The following is a 22,560-nucleotide window of genomic DNA, read 5'->3' as shown; positions in this document are numbered from 1 at the left end:
CGGACCAAAATTTAAACATCTCCACTAATTTCAAGAAAAGAAAATTGGTGTTGAATCGTTGAAACTTTGTTCGATTTTGTTATATTTTTAATTTTCTGTGTTTCTCCACTGGGCCCTATTTAATTTTTAAGGAGTCGTCATTTTCACACACACCCCCCCCCCGCCCAAAAAAAAAAGAATTAAATAAAGTGAACCACTTTCCAATTGCCAGTGAATGCCGGCTATAGGGATGCACGGAATTGCCTTTGACAAAAGTAATGTGAACGGAATAACTGAGGAAATAAGATTATAGTTATATTCTCCACTGGGCCCTATGAAACCAACACAATCAAGAAAAGAACTAGACCCAACAGAAGTGCGTGCATTAACATAGAAGTCTATCCGCAATTCCTTTTCTTTTTCTACCCTCTTCATTTATTTTCTAATTTTTCTTCAAAAATCAAAACAAAGAAAACAAGGAAAATACAAGAACATATATAAAGCATTTATTATATTAAGTGGGGTCATGTTATTTGATCCCACAACTTTTACTATAGTTATTGGCTATCTAACATAAATTTCCCTTCTTTTTTTTTTTCCTTTTAATTTGGGTTCGGACCGATTATGTACAAAAATTGAAACATGCCAAGCTATGGGGGAAAGGAAAGGGAGATAATATAATTATTCAAGGCAATTAGTTTCCGTTTACAGGCATAAGAACGAAACTAAGGCAGTGTATGTGTCTTGCCTCCCTATTATTCCATGTCGATTACTTGGTAGCGCCAGAATCACCTGTCATCTTCTTACTCTGCTTCTGGATGGCCATCATTCCTCTGCAGATTCCGATACTTGTATAGCATGGAACATGTAAGATAGTAGCCAAAGTTTACCACTGCAGTCACAGCCATTATCCAGTACACAATGTCTAGCCTTCCCATGTTAATATCATCCGGCAACCAAGGTGTACTCTTCTTAAACACATCCAGCAAAGCTGAGGTCAAGTAGTATGAAATCGCGATAGTTACCGAGTTCATTGCTGTTGCTGTGCTTTTCAGAGATGCCGGGAATTCTTGGAAGTAAAATTCAACCAGTCCAGGGTAATGGAAAGCTTGTCCAAAGCCAACCAGGGCCACCTGCGGGACAAGCCACCAGGCAGACATGGGGACAATGGAGTTGGGTTTGTCTTCCAAGTGTAGGGAATGGGCTATACTCAGCCGCCTTGATTCAACCAGGGCAGCCACTGCCATGCTAGCCGCGGTGAGCAAGTGCCCTACTCCAACTCGTTGGAGGCTTGGTGGATGCCGGTGGCTCAGTTTTTCCCAGAGGGGAGTAACGATTTTCTGGACAATGGGCAGGAAAATGGTGATAGAAATGTAGGAAAGGACTGTGAAGGACCCCGCTGGTATTATGAAATTGGGGCCGAGGTGGCGGTCCATTGTTAGGACTTGGAGGATCGTCAAGCCCATTTGGACTGCTATTGGGATGCATAGGAAAAGACCAGTTGTCCACAGTGGGAAAATTCTAATCAGAGTTTTGAGGTCTTCCACTTGTTGCACTGTGCTTAACCTCCAAGGTTTGGCAATTGAGCCATCAGGTTTGGTGTCACCTTCAGTCTTGAGCGCTGCACGGTTCAAGCACCTGCATGAAGAAATTAAATGGCATCACATCTTAAACCAAAGCATTCCTGGCTCTTTACTTCATCCTAATGCTTAAAAATGAATTCTGAAACAAACTGATCAAAAGAAATGGAAGGTGAAACTACGTGCTCTTGAGTGAATTCGTACTGAAAATATCCATTATTGTAGATGAATATATATACGCAGGGATAGACATAGCAGAAAAATTCATATTAGAAGATAAGATTGTGTGCGTGAACTATCATTAGTACCCAACAAAACACCCTTGTGCTGCTCATGCATTTGAAGTTTTCTTGACAGTGGATCCTCCAAGTTATGTAAATTAAAAACCAAGTGGTCTTACCGGAATTCTGTTGAAGGTGTTGATGGCAACAAATTCAGAGCTTCGTCATCACCCCCATGGTAGTAATCCTCCCCTTTTGAAGATATCCTGACATTCCACTTGCGAATTGATGCAACAATAACATGAGCCAAGCTAGCAAACGGACTCCCTTGTGGCCTAATCTGATGGTAGTATTGGGTTCTTGACAAGAATATGGCCAAACCAATCAAATGGGTTGCCACGCATATGCCAAAACCCCATCCCCAACCCACGTTATCCTCAATATAGACAATGGCAGTGCCACTTATAACCGAAGAACTGCACAAAATGAAAAAAAACCAACTAAAGAAAGATCCCCTGTCATGCCCCTCCTCTAGTTGGGCTGCTCCAAAAGTTGCTATAACTGAATTTAACCCACCGAACCCCACAGCTCCAAGAACAATTCCTCCATACAGAACTGCAAACTGGATTCCTGATGGAGGTTTGCATGGCATCCATCCAACTTCACAGGATTGGGGTTTCAAGGAATTGACAGTTGCTGTTAAGAATAAAAGAACAGTTCCCTGAAATTCAAAATCAAAATTAACTATGTTAAAAAAAATTCTCCAAGACACAAGATAAACAGTCCACTCTAGTAAGAGAAAAATTCTAAAAAAATAAGCTCTTAAAAATCTACAAGTATCTTTAATTTTTCTTCTCTAATCAGTTTTGTCATTTTTCACAATTTTGTTGGACAAATAATAGACAATATGGAACAAAACAATTGATGAAATTACTCCAGCTCTGCTAGCTTTAAATATATCTATTTCAAGTAAATGCAGCTAGTGAAAATCTGCTTGGTTTCTTAGAATAAAGAAATTCGGTTTCAACCTAAATCTTCAAATACTTGGGACTTCTTAACTTTCGTACCCTTTTCAATTTGTCATTTTCACCACAAATATGGAAAGAAACAATCAATGAATTCAGTCAACCACATCTACCTTGGAAATCATCTATTTGAAGCTAATTACTTTTAGCTCAGTGAAAAAGAAACAAGAATTTTATTTTCGATCCATAAAACCCTAAACAAACAGAAGAGATCGAAAATAGAAAAACCAATCTATGAAGATAGAGACCAGACGGGGAGTATACTGATCAAATATTCAATTTACTTTACCAGCAACGAGATGAGGGAACAGGCGAAAATGACGGAGAAGCAGCTGAATAAGGAGTCAGCGATGATTGCCCCGATCACCGGAGTAAGAAAGGCCAAAGCACTGATAATACTTGAAAGCTGAGCTGCATCTATGCTCTTCACATTGAATTCCTCCGTCAGATACACAATCAAGTTCGACATCCAGCCTCCATTGGAGAGTTGGAATCCTATCATTGCCCCTGTTGATTGTACACCAAAGAAAAAGCACTTTTCAGTTCATTACATTTCTCAACTCTGCAATATAGCGCTAAGAGAGAGAGAGAGAGAGAGAGAGAGAGAGACCTGCAATGAAGAAGCAGCTGATCCAGCCGCCTCTTCTTCTGCCGGAAACCTTGCCGCCGGTGAAGTCCTTTGGCTCCATCCCCGCAATCCTCAGACCAAGCGCTGGGAGTTAGCTTAAACGGTTGGGAACGGGAAGCAGTAGTATAAGGATTAGGAAGGTGAAAATAGAGATAAAAAATGCTGTCTAGGTTTGTCATATTGTATATAAATAAATGAAGAGAGTTGACGATTTATTTCTCAAATAAATTATTATAAATGAAAATAACTCTCAACCCAATTGTAAGATTATTAATTTTGAACTATTTATTTATAAATATAATTTGTTTTTAAGTTTCAGACTTTCGCATTTCATTGGCTGGCAGACGTTTTAGTAGAAAGAGAAAATTGGGCCACGTGATGCACCAGGTGAGGTGAGGTCAGGATTTCATTATACGTCTACACGTGCGTGTGAATGGAATCCATAGCATTTAATTATTATTATATTTTGATATGAAAAAGTTGTTTTCACCTTTTATCTTTTATCTATTGATTCGTATACTTTGTCAAGAAAAATCTTGCAGAAAGAAATAATAATTTAAAACGGAATATATATATATATATATATGAACCAAAATTCTAGAGTTGTAGACATATACAGGCATGCTATCTTGTTCACTGACAGATAACATTTTATCTCTGCATATGGGCCCCACATATATGGGGTCTGCACCCTTCTCACTGATGAACACTTACTATGTTGTTCATCAATGGCAACATAACAGGTCTCAACATATACATACACCATTAATATCCTCTCAAATCTTAATTATAAATGATATATTCATAAAAATACACTCATAATTGTCTATTTAAATATAATTAATATATAAAAAAATATTAAAAATACGACTTTTAGCATTTAACTGCAGCAATCTCCACCACCACTTATTTCTTTAGATAACTTTTTTTTATTAAAATATAAATAAAAAAATAAAATATTTTTTTTATTAATTTTTTAAAAAATTATCCTTTCTCATTTTCAAATAACTTATTTTAAAATAAATTATCTTAATGAAATTTTATACTACATATTTTAACAAATATTAGTTTAGTAATCAATGACTATTAGGATTATTGATATCGAGCATGGAGAGAAAATGAGTTACGTGAAAGGGGTTTGCAGGGACGAGGGCTTAGTGGCAGGGCCGGCCCAAGGCATAGGCCACTAAGACCTATGCCTAGGATCCTCAAAAATTTGGGACCCCCAAAAAATTTGGAGCCCCCAAACCCCTCTCCCCAACAGCAAAGAACAAAACACCCCCATAAAAATTGGGCTAAAAAAAATACCCCCCCAAAAAAAAATATAATAGAGAACAAAGCACCCTCAAAAAAATTGCCCCTCATCCCCCCAAAAAAATTCCCCCCTAAAAAAAAAAAAAAATTGAGAGCCCCCCAAAATATACCATGCCACCTTCTCTTAAAAAAAATTTATTATCGCCTATGACCCAATGACCTTGAACCGGCTCTGCTTGGTGAAGATGGTGGTCCCAACGAGGCTGGGTGGATGGTTGCAACGATAAGGTGAGGAGGTGGTCCACAAGAGTAGGGTGGGGGCAACCAGAGTATCATGGAAATGAGTTGCAGAAGATAGAGAGGTAATTTGAACACTTTGAAAGGCGGCCCCACAGGGGTGTGGGGGCATGGCCAGTAAAGAAAAAAAAAATAAAAAAAAGGAAAGGAGATCACACGATTGGCATTTAATTTTGACTTTGATTATATAGCGTGCTCTCTGCACTACTTCCACTGGGAAATCTGGGACCTGACGAGGTTCAGAACTTCGGAAATGGAGCCACCGGAGATGATCGGCAGCAAGGTCTCCGGCGGACAACGCGGCGGCTGGATGAGCTGCCTCTTCATCGCAGGTTACTTACTCTTCCAGACATAGTGTCAATTATGATATTACAAAACTAAATACGGGATCACTGAAGGTACCTTTTCTTCTCGGTAAAATAAATTAAACAGCGAGTATGATAGGCTTCCAACTCGCCGCCGGAGGCTGGATGTCGAACCTGATCGTGTATCTGACCGAGGAATTCAATGTTAAGAGCATAGGAGCGGCTCAGATTTCCAGTAACATTAGTAGTTGGGCATTTCTAGCACCTGTGATCGGAGCAATCCTCGCCGACTCCTTGTTCAGCTGTTTCTCTGTCATTTTGATCTGCTCCATCGTCTCGTTGCTGGTAACCAATTTTGAATCCTTAATTAGGAGGACAGCTCCATCTGCTCTCTTACCTTCTTTGAATGCGGTTTGCTTCTTTGATAGATTCTTCTTGTTAGGATTTTTGGGATCAAAATGAAGATTAAGATATTTGTTAATATCTGTGAAATAAACGCACAATCAAACATATTTTATTATATTTTATGTGTGAAATAAATAACTTATCTACATCTGGTTGACTAAGCCCATTATTGTCTCATCACTATATACGAATTCTATTAAGGAAATTCTATCCGCAACATGTAAAATTGCTCTTCACAGCTCGCACTTTATCAAATTTTTTATTAATTTTAAAATTTCTATTTTACCCCTATAACCCATTATTTTCTCTGACCACCCCCGATCGCTGCCTCACCTTTCTCTCTCACACCATATACACACACAAACATATATGTATATATATACACACACGGGCGACAGTCATGGCTATCGATCCATCGCCATTAGCCGACCCCCCCTACACTCTCGTTCTCTCTCTTTGTGCAATGGTCGCAAGGTGGGTCGACACCATTTATTGACCCATCGGGGGACCCCCGTATCGCAGGGTTCGGGGGTTTCTTGAACCTGCAATGCGAGAGTTTCAAGGGATCCCCGAACCCTGCGATACAGGGGTTTGAGAAACCCCTGCATCGCAGGGTCTCCCCGATGGGTCGGCCATTGCTGACCCACCTTGGCAATGGTGGTGGGTCGCCGACCCACCTCGCGACCGTTGCACAGAGACAAAGAGAGTGGGTTGGCCATGGCGGTCGACCTGGCCAACCCACATACACATATATATGTATATAGACGCGTGTGTATATATATAGGTGTGTTTGTGTGTGTGTATATATATATATGTGCGTGCGTGCTGGGTTGCATGATGCGGCCATACTGTGTGTATATATATATTTATATAGGTGTTATGAGTATATATATATATGTTTATGTGTGTGTGGGTTAGCTATGACCGAACCAACAAGCGTATATATATGTATATATTTATATATATATGTGTGTTTCTGTGTGTATATGGTGCAAGAGAGAAAAAGAGATGCGAGACGACGGCTAACGATGAGGGGTGATTGGAGAAGATGGTTGATTGTGGATTGTTAGGGTAAAGTAGGTATTTTAAAATTATTAAAAAAATTGATGGGATATGAGTTGTGAAAAGTAATTCTTGGAGCTGCAAATAGAATTTCCCATTCTATTATATGCCCAGTCAAATAGTGAAATTGATAAAACTAAAATCTTTTGAGTAATTTCAATAATTACCTCTAACATTTAAGAATAACAATAACTTGTTTAAAAATTATAATAAAATAATTAATTTATTCTTTTTTCTCTCTCTCTCTCTCTCTCTTTAATTTTAATTATAAAAAACATATTTTTAATTATGTTCTAATCTTTATATATAATATGTTCTAATCTTTATAATATACTTTTAATTTATTATTATTTAACTTATGTGAAAATTAAAAAAAAAAAAAGGTCATTGGAGACCAGTGCTTGCACCTCATTAGGGTTTTTTCAACCCATATATAGGGATTCAACATTGTTAAAAACCGTTTCTTAGGGAGAGGGTGAGAATTAAGGTATTTTGAATATTTTAAAAAATTTATCTAAAATCATAGGCTCAATTACGATTTTGAAATTGGCGATTTCAATTCTATTTTCTAGTGAAATTGAAATCGAATCGTCTATAGATGATTCTGGTTCCTATTTCTTGATAGCTCGATTTTGGTTCTCAACGATTTCGATTCCAATTCAAACCATTTTATTAAAAAGAAAAAAATAGGTTGGACTTAATTTATTTTAATCAAGTTGCCTATGTATCCTTTTTAAGGTTTAAAAAAATCAAAACCTTCTTAGTCTACTTATCATTTGAATTTGTAACTGCCCTTATCTTAATTGAAATTATTTTTGAAAATACTAATTATTGTGTGTTATATTATATATTATATATTTATTTAATTTATTTTAATGAATACTGGTTATTGTGCGTTATATTATAAATTTTATATTTATTTAATTTATTTTTTAATAATTTGAATTAGTTCCAGTTCCTTATTTTTAGGAATCAGAATCAAACAGTAAATTTTCAATTTCAATTCGATTTTTAGAGGAACGATTTCGGTTTGATTCACAGTTTGAACCGAACTGTAATAAGAGTTATAAAGTTAATTAGTTTGTAAGAGGTTAGTGCAATAAAGTTTAAAAAAACAAATAATCGTCGGTATTTTTAGAGCCTCAAGAGTACCAGATGCTTGTAGGTTAAATTTTAGGAGTGTCAAAGAGTGCATTTTTTTTTTTTTTCAGTCTGTCAAAGTATTTACACATTTAAGTTGAAACAGAGTTGCCTTCTCCTGCAGGTATATTTTCAGGTGCCTCATTTCTAGAATTTTCTAACTAACATTGGCCCGTTTGTCTTTATGTATGTGTACAAGGATTCAATTAGCCTACCCACTCCTGATTTTAAACTTGCAGGGAATCATTCTTCTATTCCTAACAGCAACCATCGGTTCCCTTAAACCGACACACTGTGAAATTGGATGGATCTCATGCAATAATAATACTCCATCAGGAATCCAATTTGCAGTGTTGTATGCAGGAATTGCTCTTGGAGCCATAGGCTTCGGCGGCTTAAACTCAATTATAGCATCCTTTGGAGCAGCCCAGCTGGAGAATGTGAATGACAGAGGATCTTTCTTCAGTTGGTATTTTTTCATTCTGTGCAGTTCTTCGGTAATAAGCGGCACCGCTATTGTCTATGTGGAGGATAATGTCAGCTGGGCATGGGGCTTTGGCATATGTGTGGCGGCCAATTTAGTTGGCATTGTTATTTTCCTGTCAAGAACCCAATTCTACCATCAGATTAGGCCACGAGGCAGCCAATTCAGCCGCTTGGCTCAAGTAACTGTCTCCTCAATCCACAAGAGAAAAATCATTCTTTCTTCCAAAAGCGAGGACTACTACCATGGCTAAGATGACGATGCTGCCAATTTGTTGCCATCGATACCATCACCAGAATTCAGGTAAGAAAACTTGAGAATTCCATTACCATCGTCGTAGGCTGCATTTTATTTTAACCATGTTAAATTGATGACATGACATTCCGACACTCATAATGGCATTCCCAATCCAGTTTCTTTAACCGGGCAGCCATTATAACCGAAGGCGACATCAAATTTGACGGCTCAAAAGCAAAACCATGGAGCCTAAGCACGGTGCAGGAAGTGGAGGACCTCAAAACCCTTATTAAAATTTTCCCCGTGTGGTCAACCGGGATTTTGCTAAGCATCCCAATAGCAGTCCAGGCGGGCTTGATGATCTTGCAAGTCCTTACAATGGACCGCCATCTCGGCCCCAATTTCGAGATCCCGGCAGGATCCTTCACAGTCATCTCATTCCTCAGCATCACCATCTTCCTGCCGGTGGTGAACAAATTCATCTCCCCCACCTGGAAGAAACTGACTCGCCGGCATCCAACCACCCTCCAGAGAATAGGAGCAGGACACTTGCTCACCGTGGTTAGCATGGCGGTTTCTGCCGTGGTCGAATCTAAGCGGCTGAATGTGGCCTATTCCCTCCACCCACCAGACAAACCCGCCTCCACCACCGTGCCAATGTCCGCCCTGTGGCTGCTGCCACAGGTGGCCTTGGTCGGGTGCGGCCAAGCGTTTCATTTCCAGGGACATATTGAGTTTTACTACCAAGAGTTTCCGGCCTCGCTGAAGAGCACGGCGACGGCGATGAACTCGGTGACTATAGCCACTGCATACTACTTGAGCTCCGGCGTGTTGGATGTGCTTAAGAAGAATACGCCTTGGTTGCCGGATGATGTCAACAGCGGCAGGCTTGACTTGGTTTTTTGGATATTCGGTGGGGTTGTGGCGCTGAACTATTGCTACTTTCTTGGTTGTTCCATGTCTTACAGGTACCGTAACCTTGAGCAGAAGGATGGCTCTCTAGAAGCAGAACAAAATTGAAGTTAATGCAAGTAATCAAAGGTGAGAATAGTAGGGAAGAGTTAAAACACATGCTCTAGCCAATTCGCATCAGTGTGTGCGTCTGACTTTCTTAATTAGCAACATCGTTCCTTGCAAGGTTATCCCACTCGGTGGCAGATGAGAATTTTCCGGAGTGGCAAACATTGTATCCCACGTCCAGGAAAAGCGAAGATTTCTGGGTTTTTGAAGTTGAGAGAATGAAAACTTAGCCACTTAAATGTAATGCTGCGCAATTGGTGTACTTTTGGACACCAAGTTTCTGAAAGTGTATTGATACAGTATTAATATTTTAAGTTTGAAGAGAAAATAATATTACTGTAAGGTGAAAGTCTATTTTTCTACCCTGAAACTGTTAATTGGGGGGATATTACAATAATTATGAAACAATAACAATAACAATAACAAATAAGATATTTCAAACGTATTCTATTTATCTCTAATTTTTAAGATTATCTAGATATATATAAATAAGTTAATTAGAAATTTTGAAAGGAACCAATCTTTCAAAATTTTAGTTAAAATCTTGATAGGAAATAACCATTTTTTGAAAGAAAATAATCTCTAGAAATTTAATTAGAATTACGAAAGGAAACAACATTTTTTTGAAAGAAAACAAACTTTCAAAATTTTAGTTGGAATTTTGAAAAGAAATAACCTTTCAAAATTTGATCATTTAAAGATTAGTTAATTTATTTTTAAACAATTAGCTGTTTCAGAAATGGCTTATTACCAAGTCAACCTGTATGTTTTTCAACAAGGTTGAGAATATATGGGAGGCAAAATGGAAGCCAAGGCCACTCAAGAACACAAATGAAGGGTGGGAAAAGTGGCCAACATGATCACTAAAGCTGTGTTTGATTACATTATTTAAAATTTAATTTTAAGTAATATTGTCTAGAAAACAAAAACTATCTTACCTCATTGAAAAATGAATTCTATGGAAAAAAACTTTAAATGGTTGTACTATATATATTTTTTTATGAAAAAATTAAGAATGTTTGATTATTTTTCATAAAAAAATATGTAATAATTATATATTTTCTATGAAAAATATGTATAATCAAACAAGAAATAACGTAGAGCTCTCCCGTGAAGGCAATATGGGGAATGGGTACTGATATTTATGGGCACAAACGCTTGCTCTAAACTTGACAAGGGAGGCAAAATGGTCTTGTCCGTCCACATGATTCTCTAGAGTTATCAATAAAAATTACTTGATGATTTAATTTGAATTCGACACTAAATTTGTGAATTTGAGTTGGCTCTTTAACATATTTGAATCTTGTTACTAGGTCAATTCGCTAAGAGCTTGTTGAGTTCAGTTTGATAATAAATCAACCTGAAAAAACCCAAAATTAACCTAATAGTAAGACAAGTTTAAATGGCTAGACACAATTCAGAATTAAAATTGACCCATTATGACTTATTATTTAAAAAATCTATTAATTTTCAAAATACCCTCATTAACCTTTTCAATTTCTATTATTTAATTTGCTTTTTGCTCATATACATATTTTGTATTTTTAATATTTTGATTATTTTTCAAGTTGTGTTATAGATGATGGATATACTGATATTTTACTCTTGAGTAATAAAATGGTTTTGATAATGACTATATGAAAATCAATATATGAAAATCAATCTATGTGGATTATATGAATGAGAAAATCAATTTTTAGTATATAAGTCTTAAAGCAAGATATGAAATATTGAGTATGAATGAAAGAATGATTTGTTTCAAATTATACTTTTGATAATCTCAACTTGCTTTCAAAATAATCAAAATGAGGATTCAAAATAATCAAAATGAGGATTCAAAAGAATCAAATGAGGATTTGATAAATTTTCAATCTTTTCAAAAGGATAGTCGACTATGTTTTTCATTCTGTTGACTATGCCTGAAAATAGTCGACTATTCTGTTTGATCTGTCGACTATTCAAGACATCTGTCGACTATTTTAACATCTGTCTACTATTTTTGTTCATAAGTTTCAAAATTTTCTTCACATTTTTGCATCTGTCAACTATTGGAATGTGTCTGTCGACTATTGAAAATTTGTGTTATAAGATAGTCGACTATTCGTTTTGTCTGTCGACTATTTATTGCTTTACATGTAAAAATAGTCAACTAATCATTTTCTCTGTCGACTATTGTGTTTCACAGAATTTTATAACGGCTAGTTTTTCAACTCCAACGGTCACAAAAACGGCTAGTTTCCTCTTCAATCTTTATGGATGCTTATATATACAACTCATGGAGCATCAAGAGAAGGCTAATGGACGAAAACGAGATGATCTAGAATTTGAAAATCATTTTATTTGAGCTTACAGTGTTCTCTGTGCTTTCAATTTTATATTTTTCTATGCAAGGCTTCGTTCTATCATTGTAAATCTATTCTTAAGCCTAGTTTTCATTGTGAGAGAACTTGTGACTAAGAGTGTTAACTCTTAGCTTCTCTCTTTCATTTGTATCGTTGTTATTTTCCTAGCTTGTGTAGCTAGAGGGCCCATTTGAGTGGGAGGTTGTAATTCCTAGTCTCGGACTAGAGGACCTACTTGGTTTAAGTAAGGGGTTGATAGTGGATGGTTTGAAAAATCCTTAGTGAGGAGCTAAGGTAGTGGATTAGGCTTGGGTTAAGCTGAACCACTATAAATCCTTTGTGTTCTTCTCTCTTGCTTGTGTTTTTATTTCATTTATTTTTTCAAGCATTTCAATAATCCTCACTTGCATCAAATTTTCCATCAAAAGGATTTCAAAATTCTATCAAGTTTTTAATTATACCAATTCACCCCCCCTCTTGGTGTGTGCCATAGCATCTCTCGTTTTAACAATTGGTATCAGAGCCTAACTCCCTGTTTCAAGGTTTAACAACCTAAGGAGAGATCCATGGCTCTTAAGGAAGGTTATCCTACTAATGTGACACCTTATTTTGATGGTTCTTATTATGATTTTTGAAGAAAAAGGATTTGTATTTACTTGCAATCTATTGATTTTAATTTGTGGTATATTGTAGAAAAAGTATTTGTTTCAAAACCAAAATCCGTTTGGAGTGAAGATGATAAAAATAATTTTGTTTTAAATATCAAAGCTATGAAAATTTTGTATCAAGCTTTACTTGAAAATGTTTATGCAAAAATTTCTAAGTGCTCTAGTGCTAAAGAGATATTGAGTACTCTTGATTCATTATATCTCTCTGACAAGTCTTGTGAGCATGTTGATGAAAATTTACAGGTTAAAAATCCATTGAATCATCAACAAATAGAGGAGAAAGAAAGTTCCCATACCTCTAGTGAAGAAAGCTCAAACACGTGCCTCATGGTAAATGAAGAAGATGAGGTAACCTCTACTTCTACTGTCGATTTTAATGATTGTAATGATATTGAAAATGATCTTGAGTCTAGTTCTTCGTATGCTTATAATGATGACAGTGAGAATGATTTTTCAAATGAAGAGTTATTGAATGCTTTGAAGGATTTATATGAAAATTTTGAAAAGCTATGTTTGAAAAATAAAAATGTTCAAAAGAAATTAGATTTATTGTCAAAAGAATTGGAAGTTTTAAAATCTAAGAATGAATTATTGATTACTTCCAATAAAAAAATTTTAAAGGAAAATGTTTTGGAAGAATTTGAATTGAAATCCTCGAATAGTGCATTAAATGAGAAATCCATTTTAAAAGAGGAGATTTCAAATTCTTGTGATCATGAAATAGGTGTTCAAAATTTTATTAGTCAAAGAGCTAATGTCAAAAGATCACCTTCACACACATCTCATGATATTAAATGCTTTTATTGTTGCAAGAAAAGCCACATGGCATTTTGTTGTCATTTTAAAAGGAAATCAACTAGTGGTCCTAATTTAAGATGGATTCCTAAGAAAAATAAAGTATCAAATGTTTCTCATTCTAATCCTCAAGAATCTAAGCAAGTTTTGATACCAAAAAATCCTCATGTTAATAGAAATATGGATAAGGATAAAAAGCAAACTATTTTCATAAAAAGGAAACGTAAGTCCTTTGCTTCACATCCTAACTATTGGTATCATGTTTTTAACAAAGATTTTATAAGAAACTATCCCAAGGCTCTTAAACAAGTATGGGTTCCAAAGGGAACCTTCTATGCTAACAGTGGTGATCCCAAGGTGGTTTGGGCACCAAAGGCTTGTGGATAGTTATTTGTGTAGGTTGTTTGACATCCAAATGAACTTTAAAGAAAAATTTTTGTGTGGATGAGTCAAGCATGAAGGAAAGGGGGATGAAAAGAAATTCAACCCCAAAAGATGTATTGTCATCCAAGAGTAAGATTTTATTAAACAGAATCTTGGTGGTATGTTTCTATCCCTAACCTCCCTATGCTTATTAGTTTTTGGTGATAATGAATTATGAGTTTTCACTTTATGATATTGTTGAAAACTTGTACTTATTTCTAAAAATTAAGGGAGAAGTATAATGTTTTGATATATGCTTATGAGTAAAGGGAAAATGAAGTTTATTGATATATGCTAGAAATGCTTTCTTGATAGATGTTCCTAACTAGCATAAGTCAATTATGTGATAAGAGATATAAATATGCTTTAATGCTAATTCATGTGAAGTATCCATTCACAAAGCAAATGAAATGAAGATCATAGAAAATTGGATAGAATTGTGCATAAACTTATTCTCATCTAGTATAAGAGAAATGCCTAGTATCATTCATCTCTTTCATCTATAAATATCTATGGCATAATGAACTAAGTCATGCAAATATGAATATGCTTCTATAATCTATCCAAACATAATCTTATTAGAGGATTGCCTAATGTCAAATATGAAAGAAATCTCATTTGTGGGGCATGTATGAAAGGCGATCAAATAAATATGTCATTCAAGCCTAACAATAGAGTCACAATCTCTAGGTCTCTAACCTTTGTTTAGATCTTTTTGTACCCATGAGAATCCAAAGACTAGGTGACAAGCATTATGGTCCCGTCATTGCAAATGATTACTCTAGGTTCACTTGATAATATTTCTTGCATCTAAAAGAGAAACATTTTGCCCATTTGAAATATTTTCAAAAGATAAAAGTATGTATATTTCAAAAATTAGAAAGTGAACATGGAGAATTTTGAAATAAACAATTCAAGCACTATTGTAAGAAAAATAGTATCAATCATAATTTTCTAGTGCTAAAACAAAATGAGGTAGTTGAAAAGAAAAATAGATCTTTATAATAAATGGCTAGAATTGTGCTATGTGACAAAATTCCTTTTTAGTCTAAGCCATTAACACCTCATGCTGTATGTTGAATAGGATTTCTATAAAGCCTATCTTAAAGAAAACCCCTTGAGTTATATAGAGAAAGGAAACCAAATATTTCATATTTTTATGTTTTTGGTAGTACATGCTTTATTCTTAACAATGGTAAAAACTCTTTGAGAAAGATTTGATGTTTAGAGTGATGAAAGAATTTTCTTAGGTTATTCTACTCAAAATAAAGCATATAGAGTATTTAATAATTTGACTCTAACGGTAGAATAATCTATTCCAGTTATAGTTAATTATGTGAGTGTTGAATTTCCAAGACCTATGGAAGGTGGTGATGAAGAATTAGGATAAAAATTTGAAAAATTCTCATTAGATCAAAAGGAATCAAATCTATCAAAGGACAATATGCTAATATATCTTATGAAGAAGGAGAATCATCATTTCTAAGAGAAAATATGTGCAAGATAATGAGATCATAGAAGATTTTTTAAAGAAATAAGGACTAGATTATTTATTTAGAATGAATGTCAATTTGCAACCTTCTTATCTCAAATAGAAACATCATAAACAAAAACTTCTATTTCAAAATCTTCTTATCTATATTTCGAAACTTGTCTCTTTACATTTCAAATCTAGGTTTATTACTTGCAAAAAGGGATTGTCTTTACACGGTTGATACCTCATTGTGCCATTTCAAGGTCTTGAGGTTTAACAAAGTCGTAGCCTTCACCGGTGACATCCTTTCATTTGAAAAAGATTTTTTTTTGAAAAAAAGATTTTTATTTTTCCAAATTCAATCATCTCTTATGGAAATTCTTTTTACCATTCTCACACCAAATGGGTGTTTAGGAACAAAATGGATGAAAGAAGAATAAAGCTAGATTAGTAGCTGATTAGTGGTTAATTTTATAAAAATTTTGTTATAATTATACCCTTCTTTTGATCTTAAAAATAGTTTAAATTAGATATTAATATATATTTTATGGTTATATGCAAGTTTAAATTGAAAAATGAATGAAATGAAATTTTAAAGTAAAATTTAATAATAATAATAATAATAATATATAAAATTATATATAATATATATACATCATTATATGCATTTATGTAATATATATAATATAATATAATATATATATATATGTGCCATGTGTAATACATATATATAATATATAATTTATTAATAACATTAAATTATTTTTATTTTTTTTTAGGCATGAAGAATTAAAGTCCATGAAGAAATCAAACCCATGGAGAAATCAAGCCCATGAAGAATTCAAGTCCATGAAGAAATCAAGTACATGAAAAATTAAAGTCCATGAAGAATTCAAGCCCATGAAGAATTAAGACCCAATTTGAGCAACCCATGGAAGATATTATTTGGAGAAGGCCCAAGGATTATTTTTAATCATAATGAAGATTAAAAACCAATTTATAGAAATCTATTTTTATTTTTTATGTGAGAGGTTTATTAGGTGTGTTTTTTAGCTAAAATCCATTTAACTATTAGGTGGATATTATAGCTAAAATCCATTTAACTTTATGAATGCTTTATTAGGTATGTATTTTAGCTAAAATCCATTTAATATTAGGTGTGTATTATAGCTAAAATCCATTTAACTTTAAGTGTGTGAGTGCCCATTAGATATAATTATGTCTAGTTGAATAATTGAAATTGTGTGGTTTGTATTGCATCTTGTGGCCTATAAATAGATCACTTGATTGCATTTGTAAGTGTGATTATTATTCTTGAATCAAAGTTTAGTTGTTTCCTTATAATTCTCTCTTTGAGAATTGTTCTTGTTCTTTCCCATTTTCTTTAGTATTCTCTCTTGTGATCTTACTTCCTTCCTTTCTTCTTTTAAATTCTTATGTCATTTATTATTACTTTATTATTCACCGCCTAAATGGACGGTTAGTTTATGCCTTTAAATTTCTTGTCATTTTAATTCTTGTTATTTAATTATTCACCGCCTAAATGACCAGTTAGTTTATGCCTTTAAATTTCTTGTCATTTTAATTCTTGTTATTTAATTATTCACCGCCTAAATGGCCGGTTAGTTTATGCCTTTAAATTTCTTGTCATTTTAATTCTTGTTATTTAATTATTCACCGCCTAAATGGCCGATTAGTTTATGCCTTTAAAATTTCTTGTCATTTAAATTCTGTTATTTAAATTACGTCGTTTAAATTCATGTCAATTAACTTTTAAATGGAAATGAGTAGCTAAATCTAATCTTGGGTTAAGGCAAGGATAGTGTCCAACGCCAATGATTCCCAAAGAAAGCTGCGCTTTAAATAAGTAACATTAATTTAAATTTCAGTATGAGTGTATCTTAATTATTGAGAAATCACTAGGTTTGAATTGGAGCGTAAGCCTAACTTAGAGCTTTCATGTCATGTATGAGAGTTACTAGAACTGGAAACGCTATCATACCCAAACTCGGATGATTAATTTAGTTATTTTGTGTATTAATTGCAATTGAATTTATGGTGGTTGCTTAAATTAGAATCCCGCATATCATGTATGGGGATTGCTTAACCTAGAACTATCATCATCTCTAATTGCATTTAATAACAAACCATCATATCTGAAATTAAATTAATGTTGCTAATCTTTTATGCTAAAATTTGGGAATCAACGGGTTGGCACTGAAATTGTCTTAACTCAAGTACTATCCAATTTTATATTCTCACTTAAAGTATTTATTTCAATTACTGTCTTAATTTATTTCCTAGTATCTGTTGTTTAAAAAAACCATAAAAAACCTTGTTGCCAATTTATCCAAATGCGTGTGTGCTTGTGTGACATTCTTTTTATTTTGCCATAAATAAATCTCTCAGTGGACGACCTGGACTCATTCAGAAAATATAAATTTAAATTTGGACTACAACTGCACTCGTACACTGACGAGTATAAACCTCTCACCTAAATGAAGAAAAAAATATAAAATTTTTATTGTGTTTTGTTTTGTGTTTTAATTGCAGGGTGGGAGTGCAGTCAGTAGCTTAAGAGTATAATCAAGTAAAAGGGGAAGATCATAATGAAACCTATGCTCCCGTAGCAAGTTTAGAAGCCATAAAAATGTTGTTGGCATTTGCATTCCATAATTCTTTAAGCTATATCAAAAGAAAGTTAAGAGTGCCTCTTTAAGTGGTTATAAATAAGGAAATATATGCGGAACAAACTCCCAATCTTAAGAATCCTCAATATGAGAATCATGTGGTCAAACTCAACAAGGCACTATATTGTTTAAAACAAGCCCCTAAGTTAAGTCCTAGCAAGTTTGTTCTAGAAGAAAACCTTAAAAGAGCTCAAATAGATATAACATTGCTTCTAAATCTCATAACAAGGACATTTTATGAATCTACAAATGATTTATGTAGCATCTTCAAATAAATCCCTATGGAATCTATTTTCCAATTTAATGCAAAGGGAACTTGAGATAAGTATAGTATAAAGAAGATGAAGGGATCTTTATGTCTAAGCAAAAATTACATATTCTTAAGAAATTTAATAATTTTGAAAAGTGGCATCTCAAAAGAGTAGTACATCAAGCCTAGACAATTATGAGAAATGCCAAATGGTGGAAAATGAGCTATATAGAAATATGATTGGACTTTTGCTATATTTGATAGCTACTAGGACGAACATCATGTTTAGTGTTTGCCTATGTGCTAGACTTTAATCCAATCCTAAGAAATCTCATCTTGGAGGCAAAATAGCTAAAAAGAACACTAGTGATCCATGTCAAGTTATAAGAAATTTTCTAGTGTCTTTGTTTAGAAGGAAGTGAATTTCCATTCCATTCTCTTTCACTAAAAGTGATTTTATAGTTGCTCGAATCCTATGGATGGAACAAAAAGACTATGGCATAAATCCCCACAATATTCCAAATCAAATGTGCCAATACAAATGCTATAGCCCTAGCAAAAATTCAAGGAATCTTGCTCAAAAAGAAAATATCAATTGGTATCATGTCCAAATCTATTGGAAATCAAACTCTAGATAAATCCCTATCAATCCTTGTGTTCAAGTGATTTTATCTGAAGAAGTCTCAATCCTTCATTTCTCTCAAATCTATCATTGGTTAAATCAAAGGGCTTCGCCGCCAATTTCTTAGATCTCAAAAAATTGATAAATGATATATTCTTGATGGCATATAGTATTCATGTCTTGAATCATTTATAATGCTATTTTTTTGTATGAAATAGCTTGATTATCTTTGTGTGACAAATGAATACTTGAGTATGAAATCATGCTTTATTTGCTAAAGGATCATCTTGCTTCTTGAAATTATCTATATGTAATGATCCTATGTGATTACAAGTATGGCTAAGATTATCAAAAGACAAATGTATGTTTTTAAGGCTCATCTTTAATGTCTCTTGCATGAAATCTGCCATAACTCGTTTAGATTTATGTTTTTGGATGACCACTTATTCTTTGAATATATATATGAGTGCATGTGGTTCATTCCTCAAATTTATGATCATTGTCATATTTTACTTTTGCGAAAATCATTTGAATTGAGACAAATTGTTATTCTATTTTTATATGAAAAATGTCTCTATGGCTAAAACCTCCTGTGTGAGTTTAGGGGGGAGTTTTTCAAAGAGAGTTTTTCTATTTCACTCTTATATTGATCATTTGATGTATATGCCTCTTTTTATGATGAATGGCTATGCATTTGATCTAGCACTTTGATTACTTAAATATGAGTGATTTCTTGAAAAGATATAGATCGGCTCTAATATGATCATGAGTATGCAATATGATATGATTTTTTTTTAATTTTGGCATCTCATGAATAAGGTTTCTTTATATGGCATGTGCTAAAAAATCTTCTATGATGCTGATTATGCCATCATAAGGGGGAGCTATCTCTAGTTGTTATAAAAGAAACATTGAAAAAGTCTTGTGATTTGTGAAATCGTTTGAAATGTTTTTATTTAAAAATGAAAATTTTCAAACTATCATTGGGGAAGAGTTAAAAAGGGGGAGAGAGATTATCTTTTGGTTTAAGGAGGTCTTTTTTATGCCCTCAGTGTGTTTCAAAAAGAGGGAGTCTTCATCTTTTTGATATTGACAAAAATAGGGAGATTGATATTTTACTCTTGAGTAATAAAATGGTTTTGATAATGACTATATGAAAATCAATATATGAAAATCAATCTATGTGGATTATATGAATGAGAAAATAAATTTTTAGTATATAAGTCTTAAAGCAAGATATGAAATATTGAGTATGGATGAAAGAATGATTTGTTTCAAATTATACTTTTGATAATCTCAACTTGCTTTCAAAATAATCAAAATGAGCTTTCAAAATAATCAAAATGAGGATTCAAAAGAATCAAATGAGGATTTGATAAATTTTGAATCTTTTCAAAAGGATAGTCGACTATGTTTTTCATTCTGTTGACTATGCCTGAAAATAGTCGACTATTCTGTTTGATCTGTCGACTATTCAAGACATCTGTCGACTATTTTAACATCTGTCGACTATCAAGTAAGGATAGTCAACTATGTCTTTTGGTCTGTCGACTATTTTTGTTCATAAGTTTCAAAATTTTCTTCACATTTTTGTATCTGTCGACTATTGGAATGTGTTTGTCGACTATTGAAAATTTGTGTTATAAGATAGTCGACTATTCGTTTTGTCTGTCGACTATTTCTTGCTTTACATGTAAAAATAGTCAACTAATCCTTTTATCTGTCGACTATTGTGTTTCACAGAATTTTATAACGGCTAGTTTTTCAACTCTAACGGTCAAAAAAACGGCTAGTTTCCTCTTCAATCTTTATGGATGCTTATATATACAACTCATGGAGCATCAAGAGAAGGTTAATGGACGGAAACGAGATGATCTAGAATTTGGAAATCATTTTATTTGAGCTTACAGTGTTCTCTGTGCTTTCAATTTTATATTTTTCTATGCAAGACTTCGTTCTATCATTGTAAATCTATTCTTAAGCCTAGTTTTCATTGTGAGAGAACTTGTGACTAAGAGTGTTAACTCTTAGCTTCTCTCTTTCATTTGTATCGTTGTTATTTTCCTAGCTTGTGTAGCTAGAGGGCCCATTTGAGTGGGAGGTAGTAATTCCTAGTCTCGGACTAGAGGACCTACTTGGTTTAAGTAAGGGGTTGATAGTGGATGGTTTGAAAAATCCTTAGTGAGGAGCTAAGGTAGTGGATTAGGCTTGGGTTAAGCTGAACCACTATAAATCCTTTGTGTTCTTCTCTCTTGCTTGTGTTTTTATTTCATTTATTTTTTCAAGCATTTCAATAATCCTCACTTGCATCAAATTTTCCATTAAAAGGATTTCAAAATTCTATCAAGTTTTTAATTATACCAATTCACCCCCCCTCTTGGTGTGTGCCATAGTATCTCTCGTTCTAACATATACTATTCTTAGTTTATGTATTAACTCTTTTGGATTGTTTAAAAGAATTAGAATAAAACTAATTACTTAATTAATAATAGGTATTTAAACAAGTTAATGGGTTAAATTGATCTGTATATGTTAACAGATTAACCTATTTAGTTAATTAATAATAGGTATTTTGACATGTATTAACAGATTAACCTATTTAGTTAATATATCCAAATTCAAATTAAGGGTCTTCGACCCAAATTAGCTTCAGCTTAAACTTTAACATATCACAACTTCTTAGTGAGTCGACTTATTTACCTATTTTGACACCTCTAGTTGTACATGGTGCTATTGAAAATTGAATAGGTAATATTATTCGTAATGCAATCAACGAAAGTTACTGTTGAGTCAATAATAATATTTTTGGAATCACCATGTGCATTGTAATGAAGGTAGGTATAAGGTTGTACAAATGATTGGTTTAATTATCGAACCAATTGAAATCTAATAGCTGAAAAAACAAAATTAATGTACAAAACTGAACCAAATCAATCAAACAAATCCAAAAACAGAACTAACTGAAAATTAAAAAAATCTAACAAAATTCATAAAAATCGAACCGAGAGAATAAATCGAACAAATCCAAAAATAACCGAACAAATTGAACTAATTTATGCTTTATTGTTGCCGCTAGCTAGAGATGGCAAACGGGCCGGCTTGGCCCGACTCGGCCCGCCACCAAGTGGCCCGCGGGCCAAGCGGGTCGGGCCAAATCGGCCCGCTTAAAAATGGGCCAGTAGATTGCTGGCCCTAGCCCTTCCCGCGGGCCAAACAGGCCCGCCCAATTTTTTTTTTTTTTTTGTTTGATACCATATTTGGCCATTTAGCTCACTTTGAAGAAAAACAACCTGCTCAAAAAGCCATTTCTGGAGGCCAAATTACAAATAAGAAGAAAAAAAACAATTAAAAATTATACCTCTAATCTTCATCCTCTTCATCAACAACAATATTTGAGTCTTGTTTAGAAAGTCTTATATCATCAATGCTTGACTCCTCCTCCTCATCATCATCTATAATAAAAAATTACATATGTTAATTATTTATCATATAAGAGAAATGTTTAATATTATGTTAAATCCTAGATATTAGAAAGTTTAAAAAAAATTACCTCCAAAACCATGTAACCAACTCCGTGTGCACAAAAGAGCTTGAACTGTTTCGTCATGCAAACGACTTCTATACTTGTTCAAAATACGAGATCCAATGCTAAAAGCGGA

The 22,560-nt window shown here is 33.8% G+C and overlaps 3 protein-coding genes across 10 annotated transcripts in view; 2 read left to right on the top strand and 1 right to left on the bottom strand.

The window, feature by feature from the left end:
- Nucleotides 1-463: 463 nt before the first annotated feature.
- LOC127787189 (protein NRT1/ PTR FAMILY 2.6-like) lies at nt 464-3,591 on the bottom strand. The gene is made up of 4 exons (XM_052315111.1): nt 3,416-3,591; nt 3,095-3,312; nt 1,960-2,501; nt 464-1,617 (listed from the first exon to the last, which is right to left on the bottom strand). The coding sequence occupies exons 1-4, from the start codon at nt 3,492-3,494 to the stop codon at nt 783-785; spliced, it is 1,674 nt and encodes a 557-aa protein (XP_052171071.1). The 5' UTR covers nt 3,495-3,591; the 3' UTR covers nt 464-782.
- Nucleotides 3,592-5,149: 1,558 nt separating this feature from the next.
- LOC127787095 (protein NRT1/ PTR FAMILY 2.6-like) overlaps nt 5,150-22,560 on the top strand; it is a 78,883-nt gene continuing 61,472 nt past the window's right edge. For 2 of the 8 annotated variants that reach the window (XM_052315013.1, XM_052314973.1), the window contains exon 1: nt 5,487-5,634. Coding sequence is in view for 4 of the 8 variants with exons in the window: in XM_052314983.1 (XP_052170943.1) it covers nt 5,238-5,316; nt 5,417-5,634 (297 nt within the window). In the remaining 4 variants the exon portion in view is untranslated. Of the gene's footprint in view, nt 5,317-5,382; nt 7,847-22,560 lie in introns of those variants that run through there. The other 6 variants (XM_052314983.1, XM_052315050.1, XM_052315023.1 and 3 more) reach the window with 6 other exon arrangements.
- LOC127787203 (protein NRT1/ PTR FAMILY 2.6-like) lies at nt 7,837-9,955 on the top strand. The gene is made up of 2 exons (XM_052315135.1): nt 7,837-8,683; nt 8,794-9,955. The coding sequence occupies exon 2, from the start codon at nt 8,975-8,977 to the stop codon at nt 9,635-9,637; it is 663 nt and encodes a 220-aa protein (XP_052171095.1). The 5' UTR covers nt 7,837-8,683; nt 8,794-8,974; the 3' UTR covers nt 9,638-9,955.

This window comes from Diospyros lotus, chromosome 1, assembly GCF_014633365.1.
Source record: "Diospyros lotus cultivar Yz01 chromosome 1, ASM1463336v1, whole genome shotgun sequence".
In the NCBI taxonomy this organism is placed as follows: Eukaryota; Viridiplantae; Streptophyta; class Magnoliopsida; order Ericales; family Ebenaceae; genus Diospyros; species Diospyros lotus.
This window is presented reverse-complemented; position numbering and strand designations above follow the sequence as displayed.